General features: G+C 40.2%; 1 protein-coding gene across 3 annotated transcripts in view; it reads right to left on the minus strand.

Moving 5' to 3' along the window:
• LOC117394978 (vacuolar protein sorting-associated protein 8 homolog) overlaps window positions 1-17,732 on the minus strand; it is a 43,940-nt gene that overhangs the window by 5,281 nt on the left and 20,927 nt on the right. For all 3 annotated transcript variants that reach the window (XM_059018727.1, XM_033993774.3, XM_033993773.3), the window contains 9 exons: window positions 17,526-17,572; window positions 17,203-17,350; window positions 16,293-16,382; window positions 15,314-15,374; window positions 14,720-14,835; window positions 12,872-12,953; window positions 10,847-10,929; window positions 7,052-7,132; window positions 6,095-6,261 (listed from right to left, as the gene is read on the minus strand). In XM_059018727.1, coding sequence (XP_058874710.1) covers window positions 6,095-6,261; window positions 7,052-7,132; window positions 10,847-10,929; window positions 12,872-12,953; window positions 14,720-14,835; window positions 15,314-15,374; window positions 16,293-16,382; window positions 17,203-17,350; window positions 17,526-17,572 — 875 coding nt within the window. The remainder of the gene's footprint in view (window positions 1-6,094; window positions 6,262-7,051; window positions 7,133-10,846; window positions 10,930-12,871; window positions 12,954-14,719; window positions 14,836-15,313; window positions 15,375-16,292; window positions 16,383-17,202; window positions 17,351-17,525; window positions 17,573-17,732) is intronic.

Here is a 17,732-nt window from a genome sequence, read left to right on the forward strand (position 1 = left end):
GTAAAAAGTAATCGCCCCCTTAGACTCAATAACTGGTTACGCCACCTTTAGCAGCAATAACTGCAACTAGATGCTTCCTGTAGTTATTGATTAGTCTCTCACAGCGCCGTGGAGGAATTTTGGCCCACTCCTCCATGCAGAACTGCTTCAACTCAGTGACATTTGTGGGTTTTCGAGCATGAACTGCTCGTTTCAGGTCCTGCCACAAAATCTCAATGGGGTTTAGGTCTGGACTTTGACTAGGCCATTCCAAAACTTTAAATTTCTTGTTCTTCAACCATTCTGATGTAGACTTGCTTGTGTGTTTCGGACCATTGTCTTACTGCATGACCCAGCTGCACTTCAGCTTCAGCTCACGGACGGATGGCCTGACATTCTGACATTCTCCTGTAGAATTCTCTGATACAGAGCAGAATTCATGGTTCCTTCAATGATGGCAAGGTGTCCAGGTCCTGATGCAGCAAAGCATCCCCAAACCATGACACTACCGCCACCATGCTTGACCGTTGGTATGAGGTTCTTACTGTGAAATACAGTGTTTGGTTTTCGCCAGACATAACTGGGCCCATGACAGCCAAAAAGTTCCACTTTTGACTCATCTGTCCATAGAATATTGTTCCAGAACTCTTGAGGATCATCCAGGTGCTTTTTGGCAAACTTGAGACGAGCATTCATGTTCTTCTTAGTGAGCAATGGTTTCCTCCTTGCTACTCTGCCATGAATCCCATTTTTGCTCAGTGTCTTTCTGATGGTGGAGTCATGAACACTAACCTCAGCCGAGGCGAGAGAGGCCTGCAGATCCCTGGATGTTGTTCTAGGGTTCTTTGTGACTTCCTGGATGATTTTACGCCTTGCTCTTGGAGAGATTTTGGCAGGACGGCCACTCCTGGGAAGATTCACAACTGTCCCAAACTTTCTCCATTTGGACAATATGGCTCTGACTGTGGTTCGGTGGAGCCCCAGAGCCTTAGAAATGGCTTTGTAACCCTTTCCAGACCGATAGGCATCAACAACTTTTTTCCGGAGGAAATTCAGGAATTTCTTTTGTTCGTGGCATGATGTGCCTCTAGAACCTGTGTGCTGACAACTTCACTCTGATGGTAAGGGCCAAAGTTAGTCAGATTTATATTGGGCAGGGCTGGCCCAAATCAGGCCTGGTTGTTAACCAAAGTACTCAAACAGCTGACCCTAATTATCCCTTTAATTGGGTTGAGTTAACTAGAGGGGGGGGGGCAATAACTTTTTCACACCTGAAGATTGCATGTTTAATTACCTTGCACACCAAACAAATGAAAGAAGCACCACACTTTCGTGTCATTTTTTCTCTCAGACTACCTCTATATACTACTACAACCCACAAAAAAATCTGACCAAATACAATGTGAAAAATGTGCAAAAATACAGAAAATCAGACAGGGGGGCAAATACTTTTTCACGGCACTGTAAGTGTATGGGAAAGACTGTGAAGAAATACTGAATATTAAATAAACTGGCTTACATGGTACACTTACTACTATGTATTTTTGGCTAAACATTTAGGCAACATTTTAACACTAGAACCGCCACGGTAGTCATTTTGACGGTTTGAGGTTTTCTGGTTTTATGCGGTTGTCTGTTTATGACTTTTCCTAAATAGATGTATTAAATACCCTGATGGCATTTGAAAGGTAGGATCACGAAAATAAGGAATTTATAATCCCACCCACCTAGAACCGCCAAAGCCATCACTTTGACTGCCTTTTACAATACATGTTTTTGTTTTGAATATAACCTACAATATTGTATTTTAATTTTATATATAAGCCTGTTGTTATCTCTACTGGACCTGGCAACCATCAATGCACCGGGGAAAATATCAGTAGGAGAGATTTTATCAGCAGCTCAACCTGGATTCTGTGCTGCACCGAGTAATACACGCAACAGAAAACAAATGTTACTTTCGTTTTAAATTCAAAACTAATTTCGTTTCTACAGTTTTGTATGTACATATACTTGTTTACACACTAGTTTGTTTTGAAATGTTTATTTTATTATAGTTTTTTATTTTATTTTTTAAAGTAGTGCTTATATGTAATGTTGTTGAAGCTGACAGTAATGTTGTTGAAGCTGACACCCTGGGATCCTTCAAGAAGCTGCTTGATGAGATTCTGGGATGAATAAGCTACTAACAACCAAACGAGCAAGATGGGCTGAATGGCCTCCTCTCGTTTGTAAACTTTCTTATGTTCTTATGTGGTAAGTTAAAAAAAAAAAAAAACTTTTGTGTTTGATTGTTCATTTAAATACAGCGTTTCAGCTGTGCAGATGTTTGATATGACGTGCTTGAATAAACCTTTTGAGTTGCATCCAATAATTTGTCTTTCATGTTAATATTGGTGTTGTTTAAAATGTAACCATCATAATGACTGCCGGCGGTGGTTTTAGGTATGAATATAACCGTGGCGGTTCTAGTGTTAAACCTTCACCACTTGGCTACACTTTAAACTCAAACTAATAAAAGACACCAACAGGGTTCAATTTTTGAAGTTCCGTTATCTGACACATTCTAATCTTTTCACCCAATATCAAGTGTTTTATTTCAGTCTTCTAGAATTCATTTAACGTGGTTGTCAGCTACTTTATCTTTGACCACAGCCCTCGTTGATTTTCTGCAACCTAACACCCACAGCATATCTGTTAAAAGACAAAATTCCAAATTAATACGTTACAGACTGGCAGGCTGTGTACATTCCTGTGGAAATACCATAGTCCCCATATTGATCATGGTCCAAATGTCAGAATTCTCCAGTCAAGTGATTTACTTCAACAAAGCTAGCAGTTTTACAGTGTCCTCATTCAAAATGTTTCCTTCTGACACTGAAGATGGTGATCTGCCTTTAATTTGAACAAATCTCCTATCCTCCTGTAGCCCTTTTTGGATTGCATTTGATATGATAGACTGTTTAATACAACCCTCAGAAACACATCACATCACAAAGTACAGCTGATAAACCACAGTACTGTTCAACTTGTTTCTTGAAGCTAAATTTAGACCACAGAGCTGCTTTAAAATAATACTAATATGTGATGACTGAAACAGGAAACTGAAATGCAGTCATTCTAAACAAGAATGCGTCACACTACATTTTGTAGTGTTACAACCTGGAATTAAAATTGATTTAATTAGGATTTTTTGTCACTGATCTACACAAAATAGTCCATAATGTCGAAGTGGGGAAAAAAATCTACATATTTTTCAAAATTATTTACAAATAAAAAACTGAAAAGTCTTGATTGCATAAGTATTCACCCCCTTTGCTGTGACCCCCCCTAAATAAGCTCTGGTGCAACCAATTGCCTTCAGAAGTCACATAATTAGTTGAATGGAGTCCACCTGTGTGCAATTAAAGTGTCACATGATCTCAGATTAAATACACCTGTTTCTGGAAGGCCCCAAAGTTTGTTAGAGAGCATATCTAAACAAACAGCATCATGAAGACCAAGGAGCTATCAAAACAAGTCCGGGATAAAGTTCTAGAGAAGCACCAATCAGGGTTGGGTTATAAAAAAATATCCCAAACTTTGAACATCCCCTGGAGCACCGTTAAATCCATTATTAAAAAATGGAAAGAACATGGCACAACCGCGACTCTGCCTAGAGAAGGCCGTCCACCAAAACTCAGTGACCAGGTAAGGAGGGCATTAGTCAGAGAAGCAACCAAGAGGCCAATGGTAACTCTAAAGGAGCTGGAGAGATCCACAGCTGAGATGGGAGAAATCGCCATGGGACAACTTTAACCCGGACGCTCCACAACGCTGGGCTTTATGGAAGAGTGGCGTGAAGAAAGCCATTGCTGAAAAAAAACCCATATCAAATCACGTTGGGATTTTGGCAAAAGGCATGTGGGAGACACAGCAAACATGTGGAAAAAGGTTCTCTGGTCTGATGAGACCAAAATTGAACTTTTTGGCATTAGCGCAAAACGCTATGTGTGGTGCAAAGCCAACACTGCTCATCACCCTGAGAACACCATCCCCACGGTGAAGCATGGTAGTGGCAGCATCATGTTATGGGGATGCTTTTCATCGGCAGGGACTGGGAAACTGGCCAGGATTGAGGGCAAGATGGATGGAGCCAAATACAGGGAAATTCTAGAGGAAAACCTGTTTCAGTCTGCAAGAGATCTGGGACTGGGGCAGAGGTTCACCTTCCAGCAGGACAATGACCCTAAACACACAGCCAAAGCTACACTGGAGTGGTTTAAAAACAAGAACCTGAATGTCTTAGAATGGCCCATTCAAAGCCCAGACCTCAATCCGATTGAGAATCTGTGGCAAGACTTGAAAATTGCTGTTCACCAACGGTCCCTATCCAACTTGACAGAGCTTGAGCAATTTTGCCAAGAATAATGGGCAAAAATTGCAGGATCCAGATGTGCAAAGCTGGTACTTACCCAAAAAGACTCACAGCTGTAATTGCTGCCAAGTATTGACTCAGGGGGGTGAATACTTATGCAACCAACAAATCTCTTTTTTTTTTTGTTTAATTAATAAAAAATATTTTGCACCTTCAAAGTGTTAAGTATGTTGTGTAAATCAAATGGTAAAAATCCCAATTAAATGAATTTTAATTCCAGGTTGTAACACTACAAAAAGTCCAAGGGGGGGTGAATACTTATGCAAGGCACTGTAGATTAGCCAGTACAACTCTGAAATTTGATACCCCTACCAAGTCTGAGGTTATGATGGCATTGTAGACAGTATTTCAGAACACTATAAAGCCTAAAAATAGTGGTACTTGCTTCCTTACTAAAACAGAGTGCTGTCATTAAAGGCAAGCATGCAGCATCCCCCTGCAGTTGACTTGCCCATACATTGAGACTGCACGTTCTGCATCTACTGAATTGGTTGGAAATTAAGGCAAAGCTTTGCCAAGTTATACAGATGTGGAAATCAATTAGAAACAGCCCAAAAACTCGGTTACACAAGGGCATCTGGCATACTTTAATAAAGGCAATATATGCAGCACGTTAGTCATCATGTTATTTGTCCGATCCAATAATTTATTTTATCAGTACCGAGTCAAAACAAAGAAAACGTAGCTATTCGGGTCTAAAATTCCAACTGCGAAAATTTAAGCAGCAGGTTGAAGCGAGGTGGCTGTGCTGGATAGTTTTAGTACTGATTTAACTTACAGACTGGAATATTTTTAGTCTGGGCTGACTTTCCAGTTTGGTTTCTGAAAGCTGCTTATTTTACGTTCTGTTCAGCAGCCTCTGTAGTAGCCTTTTGTTTAATGTGTGATTCTGAAGCTAAATAGCAATCGATCGTATTTTCTCGAAAGACACATTAAGATATGCAAAACAATTACCTCAGTCTGCATGTACAGTTTCTTTGGGAAATATCTTGAAACGATCATCAGCCGAAATATACTTTGCTTTTTTTGTCGTCCATTTCTATTTTACCTCCAATGCTGACAACTAGATTTTAGCAACCTAAATCAAAACAATGCAGCACCAACTTTGTCCCACCCCCTACTGCACAGTACAGGTCACATACAAGCAGTAAAGACGCATTGATAGGCTGATTAAAACTTTGTCATTTGAATAGTAAACAAGAACGTTAACCGCTTTGGAGAATTTATTTTGTAAATGTTATTTGTGGATGTTTTTTGTTTGTTTGTTTTTTGCTTAAGTGCAATACACACAGGACAGCGAAGGAATCAAAAAGGGCTATCTACAGAAGGAAGATACGTAGTTTGCGTCGCTTGCGTTGTGCAGTAGTTCATTTAAACAAGTTTCCTTGTTTTTCCTCTCCGTACTTGTTTGTATGCATTGGCCCCTAAGAGGTAAATTTCCCGGTGACCCCTCAATTTCATGATTTCCGCGAAATCGCGATTTAGGTAGACCCCTATTTATAAGATATTAGCAGTAGTAGCTGCACAGAGGGCGCACAGGGATGCTTAACTAAGACTTAATTTGTTATCAAGATTTTAGCAAGCTACTTAAATACCAGTTAGCTTTGTATTGGGTATTAAACAGCAATTATAAAACAGCCAAAGTTGCAAAGAAATGCAACATGCAAATATCTACAAATGAGTCCCAACAAGTCTTACCTAAAAACAATGATCTTTGCCCCAGCTCGGTGCTTATTGTACTGCTGTGTGCAGACTCCACAGAGCTTGTGGGCCGGAGTAAGCCCTCTGGTGACTGTTGCTCTCAGACTGCACAGGGACCAGTGCAAATCCTGGTTCAGGAGGCTTTTTGTTGCCTCTAATAAGGTCTGGAAAGCAGAATGTAAACAAATACAATCAGCCCCTGTTGTCTGCTTAATACATTAAGGCATAGTATAGCTTTCTGCACTCTACATTGCTAGAAACACGCTGTTGACAGAACAGCTTTTTAACATTACCCAAAGGTCATATATGCTGTAGCTGTTCACAAAGTCACAATGGAAGCCAACCAATCATTCTTCTGCCTGTAGCAGTATGAGGATGTACACATTAATCTAGTGATAACCCCAAAAACAATTAAATCAATGTACATGTACTGTAATTAAAATAATCTAAACATTTAATTGCTCATTACTAGTTAAAATATCTATATGCAGGCTTAGCAGTAGTAACGAAATATCAAATGTGTTTATACACAAAAGAACACACCTCCTTACAATAAAAGCCCTCTGCAACGCAGCCTTCCGACCAACATTTCCATTTTTGCTGAACAAAAGAAAGCTTTTTCTGTTTTAGTCAGCACTGTGGGAGGTTAGATTATCTGTTGTCAAAAGACTATCACAGATTGAGAAGAGTTTTTATTGGCTCAGACACTTTTTATACAAAATATCAATAAAAAAAGATAATCCTGAGACATCCACTGCAATATTTCTAAAGATGCATTACTATAAATTTAAGGACATTTGAGGAATTCCAACAGGAATAAAATATATCAGGAAGAGACACTGCTTTTTGCAGTGAGCTGGATATTTAAAAGGGTATCACAAGACTGTGTGCTATTAAAAAAAAGAGAGGAAATGTCAAGGTATTGTATTTAAAACCAAAACGCATATACAGTACCTTCTCATAAACAAATGTGTCGAGCATTCCTAAGATGATGCCCTTTATCTCTCCATAGTTGCCCACACTGTAAACAGGATCCTATTAAAAAAAGAAGACCTCCTAAATCCAGTTCATTTTGCCTTTTTTCTTTGGAGTGATGCCAAATTATGATTACATTAATAAAAAAAATGACATATAAATACTAAAGCTCTCTACTTTTATATCCAGTCATTTATTATCTCATAAAATCGCATGAGTACTGTCTAACTGGTGTATACTGCAATTGGGGTTCCTGCTTTTCAGGTAAAACACCACCATTATATTTTGGTTTATACCGATGCTGAACAGCTATAGAATACAAATAATACTAAACTATAATCATGTGTGGAGATGAGCCGGACTGAAAATACTGTTTAACTAATTATCTGCCCTGTGAATTAGTGTAATCCAAACCAAGTACAAGTGCTTTCAAAACTTCCCAGGGGAATGTCAAACTGAGCATATATGTGCTCTGTGAATAGATTTTCTATATAGGTGCCAGAAGACGTATAGTTTGTCGTGTATGTCTTTTAGGAATGTAGGAGAGCCAATCCAAACTTACAGACATCATATCTATGTCAAAGCAAATGCATCTTTCACAACATTGTACTGTCACTCTTCTGCTAACAAAGCTGGTTTCATCTCTGCCTTTGCCTCCCACCTCTCTCTTGATTTCCTTGCTCTCACTGAAACCTGACTGTCCCCGGATAACACTGTAACTGTCCTCTCTCTACGTCCTGTCCCATACCCCGCGTCTCACTGGACGGGGAGGTGGGACTGGTCTTCTCCTCTCTCCCTCCTTACTCTTTTCTGTCCCCTCCGATCTCTCCTCACTCTCTGTCAATACCTTTGCAGTCCAACTAAGCTCGCCCTGTCAACTCCTGCTCATTGTACTGTACAGCCCCCCGGGCCGCTCGCTCACTTTCTGGATGAACTCGACTATCTACTCTCCTCCCTCCCCTCTCTGTCTACCCCAACTGTCCTGTTAGGTGACTTCAACATCCATCTCTCCAACCCCAGCCACTCTGCTGGATTCCTCCCTCTCCTTCACTCCTTCGACTTCTGTCTCTATCCATCCCCTCCTACCTACAAAGCTGGCCGTCAACTGGACCTCACCTTCTCAAGGGCCTGCTGCCCCTCCACCCTCTCTGTCACCCACCTGGACCTCTCTGATCACTATTTCATCTCTTTTTCTCTGTCTCTCCCCTCTCTCCATGCTCCTCCTACCCCCACTGTCACCTCTCGCCGTAACCTCCGCTCTCTCTCCACCTCTGTCCTTGCCTCCACTGCTCTCTCTCACCTCCCTGCTATCAACTCCTTTTCACAACTCTCCGTAGACTCTGCTACCTCCACCCTCTTCTCCTCCATCACCTCCTCCCTCGACTCCCTCTGTCCCCTCACCTCCCAACCTGCGCGCCCCTCCCCTCCCCATCCCTTGTTCTCTTCTGTGCTCCGCTCGGCAAGAATCACACTGCGATCTGCTGAAAAGAAATGGAAGAGAACCAAACTCCCTGCTGCCCTAGACCTTTACCGCACTCTCCTCTCCTCCTTCTCCTCTACTCTCTCCTCTGCTAAATGTACTTATTTCCAATCTGTAATCCAAGCCTCCACTAACAACCCACGTAAACTATTCTCTACCTTCTCCTTCCTCCTAAAACCTCCCCCCTCCTCCTCCCTCCTCTATCTCCCCTGATGACTTTGCCTCCTTCTTCTCTTCTAAAATCTCAGATATCCGCAAACTCTTTAACACCTCTCCCTCCCCCGCACCCCCTCCTGCTCCAACCCCTACACCCACTGTATCCCCTACTAACTCACCCTCCTTCTCCACCTTCTTGCCCCTCTCAGACTCTGACCTCTCCTCCCTGCTCCAGGGTCACAAACCCACCACGTGTGCCCTGGACCCCCTCCCCACTCACCTCTTTCAAGCTGCTGCTCCTGCTCTACTTCCCTTCATCTCCTCCCTTCTCAACACCTCTCTACTTTCTGGTATCTTTCCCTCTGCCTTCAAAAAAGCCTATATCACTCCCCTCCTCAAAAAACCTACCCTCGACCCCACCTCCCTCCAGAGCTACCATCCTGTCTCCCTCCTACCCTTCCTCTTCAAAACCCTCGAGCGGACTGTACACCGCCAGCTCTCTGCTTTCCTGTCCAACCACTCTCTGCTCGACCCTCTCCAATCTGGCTTCCGCTCTGCTCACTCCACTGAAACCGCCCTCCTGTCTGTCACCAACTCACTTAAGTGTGCCCGAGCTGCCTCTCTCTCCTCTGTCCTAATTCTCCTCGACCTCTCTGCTACCTTTGACACTGTTGATCACTCTATTCTACTATCATCTCTCGCTGACCTGGGGATCTCTGGCACTGCTCTGGCCTGGTTCTCCTCCTACCTCTCCAACCGCACTTATCAGGTAACCTGGCGTGGGGCAACCTCCACACCTCACCCTCTCTTAACAGGAGTCCCCCAAGGGTCAGTCTTGGGTCCTCTCCTGTTCTCTCTCTACACCCGCTCCCTGGGCCCCCTCATCGCATCCTATGGTTTCTCATACCATTTCTATGCTGATGATGCTCAGATTTTCCTCTCCTTCCCCACCTCTGACTCCACCATCTCCTCCCGTATCTCTACCTGTCTGTCTGCTATTTCCTCCTGGATGCACTCGCATCACCTCAAACTCAGCCTCTCTAAATCTGACCTCCTTTTCTTTCCCTCCTCCTCCCCCTCCTCTGATCTCTCTATCTCTGTTCCTCTGGAATCTACCACACTCTCTCCCTCTTCCTCCGCTAAGAACCTCAGAGTCACCCTGGACCCCTGCCTCTCTTATTCCCAGCACATCTCCACTCTGGCACGCACTTGCCGATTCTTCCTGAGCAACATCCGAAGAATCCTCACCAACTACGCCACCCAGCTCCTGGTCCAGGCCTTGGTACTCTCCCGCCTAGAATACTGCAACTCCCTCCTGGCTGGCCTCCCTGCGTCCGCCACCCGTCCGCTCCAGCTCATCCAGAACTCCGCTGCCCGCCTGGTGTTCTCTCTGCCCCACTTCTCCCACGCAACTGCACTACTCCGCTCACTCCACTGGCTACCGATCACCGCTCGCATCCAGTTCAAGATTCTTGTACTAGCCTACAGATGCCTTGACCAGACTACACCCAGCTACCTCCAGACCCTCACCTCTCCCTACACCCCCACTCGACCTCTCCGCCTGCACTAGAAGACTGGCTCTACCTCCTCTACGCTCCCCTGCCTCCAGAGCCCGCTCCTTCTCCACCCTCGCTCCACAGTGGTGGAATGACCTACCTACAGATGTCAGGACCGCCCAGTCCCTGACCACATTCCGGTGCCTCCTTAAGACTCACCTCTTCAGACAGCACCTGTAGAACTCCTCTGTTTTTCCCCTGGGACACTATCACCCTTCCTTAAATGCGGTTAATTTGCTCTTATCTGCCCCCTATTTTACTGCATTTAATCCTGTACTTCAGAGTACTGTAATCTGCCAAGTGTTTAATCTGTAGTATTTTGTATTTAATCATATCTTGATGTAACTATCACTGTCACTGTTATCTGCTGTATTATTGAATTGTATTTTGTCACACTTGTACTTGCTTGAACCAAAATCATTGTATTTATCTTGCTCTTATTGTATTACTTGTACTGTAACACTTGAAATGTATTTGCTTACGATTGTAAGTCGCCCTGGATAAGGGCGTCTGCTAAGAAATAAATAATAATAATAATAATAATAATAATAAAGTAAACCATTTACTGGCATTCCTACTTACTTGAATGAGCCTTTGCAGTATATCTGTAAGGGGGATGTAAGCTGCCATGCCTTCTAGCACATCTTTTGTTAGAGCCTTCATACCTTTAATTGAACAAAATGTAAGCAGAATATACATTTGGATGCAAAAGCATTATTGTACAGGTTCTGTCACTCATTGCAAACGTCTTGCTGTGGGGAGTTGCTTCAATGACTATTTCCAGCTTCCCAAGAGGCCCCAAGCTTTAGCATTACTGAAGGACAATCTTTCTCACTCGTGATGGTTTGCTTGTATTTATTCTGTGGGCTTCAAAACAACTACAAGCTATAAATATAATATTTTTGTTTTGTTGAAGTAAAATTAGTTCTGACAATTGATTTATGTCAGTCTATATTTTTTTACCAAATTTCTATGGGTATGTTGAATTAATGTATCCATATATTGTTAAGTAATGTTCTTTTTCAATTCTATGATGTTCCTATGCCCTATATTTTGTTTTAATTTATAAGATTATATTTAGTAGTTAAAATGAATTACCGGCAATACAAAATGTATTGCCTAATGCAGAAAAATAAGTAATTTAACATAGACCACATACAATAAATAGTGTTCCTATGTTGATGCCCAATATCTTGCTGTTTGTTCAGCAACTTGTTTGCATTCAGAACTTTATTAGAAAATATTGCTGTGTTGTTTAAGAAGTGAAACAGCTGCTGTTGTGGTGGTGTGCTTAAATAAAGCTGCTTATCTGCCTACATCCATTACATTTCTTCACTGCATCTGAACCCAGAAACTATGGGCTGTACTTTAGACCAGTTTCACACATGCAAGTTGGACTTAAACATGTCTGGCTAAAAGGGCTTTCAACTAAACTTGTATTCATAAAAAGAGTTAAAAAGTTAAGCTATGTGTGGTTAAATGTGAAAGATGGGCAGGGTTTAGCTATGTTAAGAACATAAGAAAGTTTACAAACAAGAGGAGGCCATTCAGCCCATCTTGCTCGTTTGGTTGTTAATAGCTTATTGATCCCAGAATCTCATCAAGCAGCTTCTTGCAGGATCCCAGGGTGTCATCTTCAACAACATTACTGGAGAGTTGGTTCCAGACCCTCACAATTCTCTGTGTAAAAAAGTGCCTCCTATTTTCTGTTCTGAATGTTCATGTAGACTATGCATGCATTAGATCAAGACTTAGCTGCGTCTCAAATTTTGAATACGTCACTAAAAACAGTGCAGCTAGGAATTTAAATATGCCTAAGTAATAATCGTGCTTTATGAATATAACCCTACATTGTTAACAGTGCACAGCTCGTGCTGATACACATGCATGTATGTTAAGGACTTGGCAGCTGTGGGTTGAAATGGTTTGATGTGGTGTGAAAACACTGAAAACAGACCAGATGTCGTCTTAGAACAGGGCCTGGCCGGAACTACAGCTCTGAAGAGGGTATGAGAATATAGTAACACGAACAAAACAAAGAATCTGCAAGAATCTGCAAAGTTGGTCAAATTCTACATCAAACCTTGTAGTACAGTATGTGTGCTTTCTGTTACTGAGAGATTCACCAAGGCTGTATGGCCTAGATTTATCAAGCTTTTGATCCAGTGCAAAGTTTAAGTAGAATAAACACATTTTTCGAAAACTAGTAAAATATATAAATAACAAACAAAAAGATACAGGCCCACTGTTGCTGTTTTACTGGAGAATGAACCGTTCTGTACAGTACCATTGTCTGCACCGTTGTTCTGTACAGTACCATTGTCTGCACTGTTGTTCTGTACAGTACCATTGTCTGCACCGTTGTTCTGTACAGTACCATTGTCTGCACCGTTGTTCTGTACAGTACCATTGTCTGCAATTCAGAACCAGAAACTGTTACAGTGATAAGCATAGAAGTGAAACTTGACATCAGCTTACTGCATTGTACTCAGTGTTTCTCACTGCAGTTTGGGAGAAGAAGTGAGGAAAGCTGTCAAAGAACTATAGACGGAAAGCAGGTGGGACTTTAGCAACTGTGTAATCATTTCAAAGCTTCTTACTACTCACTGTTTATTACTTGATCTGGTGGTGAAGACTGTAAGTGCTCTGCTGGTGACATCAATAGGTCCAAAAGAGGAAACCAGAGTTCCTACAAGACAAAGAAAAATTTCCTTATTTCACTATTAGTCAGTGTTGCATGCTGTGTATATTATGTTTGGATTTTGTCATCTAGTAATGCTGAACTGCCATATACAAAATGTAACCCATTGTTCATTTACCGTCAGCAACAGAGATCTACAAATATTCTGTAATACTAAACAAAACTACACGCCCTGACTGTTAAAAGTGATTTCCTCAACAGTTGATCTTAGTCAGGCCTTATTCACAAAGTGAACTCACTATGAACATGCTTGATATTCATGAAACTGGTCTAGGCTATTTTTAGGACTGTTTTCCAACAGCCTAGAAATGTTTCATGCATTAAACTATTTAAGCCAATCTAAGGGGAATGTCACATAGTATGTAAACTTTAAGTAATACAAAAATAGTAAAAAGATTTCTATCATTGATATGTCTAAAGGTTAAAAACAATGTGGCACTGAAAAGGGTTATTACCACTGGAATGATTGAGAGAATCATAGAATACATCGTCACAGAATACAGCTTATAAACATATAAACGTCTGAAAATGAGTAGCCTGTATAATTGTACAAATCCAGTATTGAAACTAAAGTGAAATACAAATGTTTACAATCTATCTATTGTTTAGACAAATTAAGAAAAAAAAAGTAAAAAAGTAATATTTGTATTGATTGAAATGTATTATTTTCTATATATAAAGCATTGTCCATGGTCATGCATATTTTGCCTGAGAAGTTTCTATAAAACCTGCAAATATAAACTCGATGGGTTAAATACAGCTGGATAGTCATTCAAGACTGCTGTTAAAGGTACCAAAATCTGTTTTATAAATATAAACCTTTTTTGTAAATCTTAAAAACAGTCTTAAAATAACTCATGTGAATGGCTTCTGATATAGGAGGTGTGACAGAGTTTTAGACAAGCTTCTACTGAAACAAAGGTAACAGCCCTCCCCCTCTTTACAGTTAATAGCAGTTACACTCACTGCATGTTGAATTGAGGTCAATGTCAATGTCATAATCACCAATGTTCATGCAACCCTGTCACTATGAAGTCACTGCCTCAAATGGTTAGACACGGCTTTGCAAAAAAAAAAAAAAACCTGGCAGGAAAGGGTGTATTTTTCTTGTACGACACCCACAACTGACCAATAGATTCACTGACCAATGGAATCACAGAATACCTATGTGTACCGAGTATGAAGCCAAGTGTTAGATCTTTACATCCAGAAACCAAAAAGTCACATGATCCCAATATGGTGGCCATTTTAGGTCACCAGTCAAAGTAATGAGTGCCGTTTGAAGTCAGCAGTGGCAGGTCTGCAAACTTAGGTAAGCAAGTGTTGAGTAAATACTCCATGCAGGAATGGCAATATAATTCCCAATTGCATTGCAGTTTATGCTATTCAAGGGTTAAATATATTTAGGTTACTGCCTCTAATGTCATTGTTTACATCATTGAAAGAAAGGTACTTTAGTAGTGTGTGTGAATCTCTTAAGTGCATTTTTGTCTTTAAAAGTAAACAGACTGCCACAGCTGTTCATGTGTTTAATATTGAAATGGTATTAGATATTAGATCTGTCACTCGATTAGAAACCTGTTGACTGCATTAACATATTTGCTTTTGTAACGGGTGGTGTTGTGTGATATCCTGCCTTTCGGTGAGATGAGGTTAAAGCTCTAAAACCACAAATGCAAACAAGTCCGGCTCCTTTGCATAGGTGTTAAGACACTCGCTTGAGTCTACAGGTATAAAGCTCCAGTGACTCTCACCTCTTTCTGTTGTGTGTCCAGGGTGTCAGAGGCTCGCTGACAGAAACCAATAATCTGCTTCAGCAGTGAAGGTACAGTTTGTACAAATCCACTATCGCTGGAGTGAATCGCTGGACCTAAAGTCAAATACAAATGTTTGTAATCTATATATTCTTTAGACAGACTACGTACATCGGTTTTGGTTTAAATGTATTTTCTACATACTGTATATAAAAAAGTATTGTTCAACTTGCATGTTATATAAAAAAAATGAAAATTGGAACTTGTAATTTCTTTAAAGACTTTTTTTTAGTCTGATTTGGTTGATTAAATAAAGTCAGATAGCCGCGAAAGTTCCAACAGTAAATTTCAATTTTCTTTTGAGGATCTTAAAAACAGTCTAGCTCATGAGTTTAAGATTAATAATCAAAACCCTGTGTCTCAAAATAGCTTCTCAGCAGGAGGTCTTAAAGAGATGTCGATGAGCCTTTGGTAAAACATAACAGCCCCCCCCCCCTCTTTACAGAGTTTAGTAACAGCAGATACACTCACTGCATGCATGCATGAACTATCTGCATCGAGTCCTGGTATCTGAGAAAATAACCTAAAACCAACCTTCCTTTCCCATGACTGATGCTCCACATTCTGTTAGGGTGTGTAGTCTTGACTTCATGTGCTAAAAAAGAAACCACTTTTTTTGTAGATAAAGCACCAATACTTTCTCACAGAGCAGCTAGTTTGTAAAAATATACACATTTTCCAAGGAAAGGGGTGCTGCATATTGGAGAGCTCTGGCAAGTTCGTGTTGGTTCTGCTGGGCAACTCATGTTGTAAAAACGCAGCCCTGGTCATTTTAATCTTATCACAATGTCTCCTTGTGACATTGTGATAAGATTAAAATGACCAGGGCTGCGTTCAACAGGCAGAGCGCTCTGCCAAAGCGCTATGTAGCAAACAAGCTCTTATTGAACAGTGTGTTATGAAGAGAGAACTTTCAAGATGGTGGAAAACACAGGACTAGCTGTGCTTTTGGATGAATTTATGGAAGATTGTGCAGAAAATCTGCTGTTTAATGCCTCTATTGCACTTGCATCGAGAGCCAACACCATGGCTTTAGCGGCAGTGAATTCAAACACATGCAAGAGTCCTGTACAGCTTGAAAACTACATTGAGAGCATTGTTCCTCAGTACTGTGATTGTTGCATATTGCATGTTTTATTTGCAGGTGGCTACAGTTTACACTTGCAATTAAGATGTTTCTAGTGTAAAATAAATATTAAAAAATTATAAAATAAATATAAAACTTTCCAAATAGAATAGTACTCAAATTTAAGACGCAGAAGAAAAAAGAAAATAAAATAAAATAAATGGTTTAAAAAGTGCGTCTTAAATTCAAAGGAATACAGTATCTAAATAATATTTAAGCAACACAACACAGAAACACTTAATGTCTGTAAACACCATACGTGCAAAAAAACAAAACAAGCTTGAAATGGCATTCAAAGCTACATAACTTTAACTGGTAGGTTTTTTTTTTTTGCTTAATGTTTTTTTTTTTAATTTGATTTGTTTTAAGATCCGGCTGTAAACTTACCTCTAAGAGGACAGAAAATGCTCCCTGTATATTCCCTTGCATCTCTAGGAGAAATGCCAAAGCATCATACACCTGATGTTTCTGCACAATCTGAAATAAAACACATATATAAACATATTAAAATAATAAAAAAATACATTATTTCTAACTTCTTTAAGCAGGTACAGCCTTGTAGCACTGGCATCACTCAATCTCAGGAAGATGAGAGGTGTACGTTCAATTTGTACATCATTCTCTGTTTCAAGTCATCTCACTCTGGTACCTCTTTAAAACTAGAAATTAAAGCACATCTCTGGCCACAGTAAAGCTCTCAAACATGTCTAATCTCTTAAGTATAACTGGTAAACCAGAGTGTAACCATTACAATGGTCCCCCTGCAACACAATGAATGTTAGAAATACACTAGTAAGAAATACACATCGAACAAAGTGGTACTTCTTACATCCTCTAGAAGGGTGTTGCTGTACTAAAAACATTGAACCTAAAAAAATAAATACATTAAACATTACCCTTACTTAATATAGTGTAATGAATGGTCTCATACCATATTCCAATTTAGAAGGTGGTAAACGATGTGAGGATCCTATATTTACATCCTGAAAGGTTAACTTTGTACTAGCTCTTGATTCCCCCAAATCTCTGTTTGTAGGTCGATAAAACACCTCTGAAAGGTCAAACTGCCCCTTGTCCGGGGCACAGATATAGACCCTACCTACTGTTTAGTTGCCACGGGTTACTGACCTAATTTTTTCAGCATTTAAGTCAATTTTGTCTTACAGCAAATGCAACTTTAATTTATAAATGTCTTTATAAAGTTAACTAAATAAAGCCAACAGAACAAAACACTATGATAACATTAGAGATGTATTTTGTAAGTACTACTGGAAATAAACATTAGACAGCATTGTACCTTGACTGCCTCCTCTGGCCTATATAAGTCCGACAACTTGAGGAAACCCAGGACTTGGTCAGAATGGTTCTGGCACAGTAGCTCAATATACATTTCATGGAATTCATGATTCAACAGGCTGGCATCTTTAAAAGGCCATTGCTCCACCCTGCAAGAAACAATTTTATTGAATTTTTTTTTTTTTTTTTTTCTTTTTTTTTTAATTATTATTTAAAGCAAAAATAGCTAATAAATAAGATGGTTTGCTCTAGTCGGTTCTTACAAGTACATTTAATAAATAGACTTGAGGACAAACTATCGAGTTTATTTTGTTCAAAATCTACCTTGGATTGAAAATGCCATGCAGAAAGTCAAAGAGAAGTTTGGAATCCTAAAAAGAGAAGAGAAACATTCAGTTTGCTGTGTGAAACAGATAACATATGAGAATTACTGGGAAAGATTTATCAAGTGCTTAAAGTAATTAAAATAATAATCCAATTTACAAAACATTAGCATGAGCAGTAACTGTAAAGACCTTAGTAATCTGACCC

Source organism: Acipenser ruthenus, chromosome 3 (assembly GCF_902713425.1).
Source record: "Acipenser ruthenus chromosome 3, fAciRut3.2 maternal haplotype, whole genome shotgun sequence".
Taxonomy (NCBI): Eukaryota; Metazoa; Chordata; class Actinopteri; order Acipenseriformes; family Acipenseridae; genus Acipenser; species Acipenser ruthenus.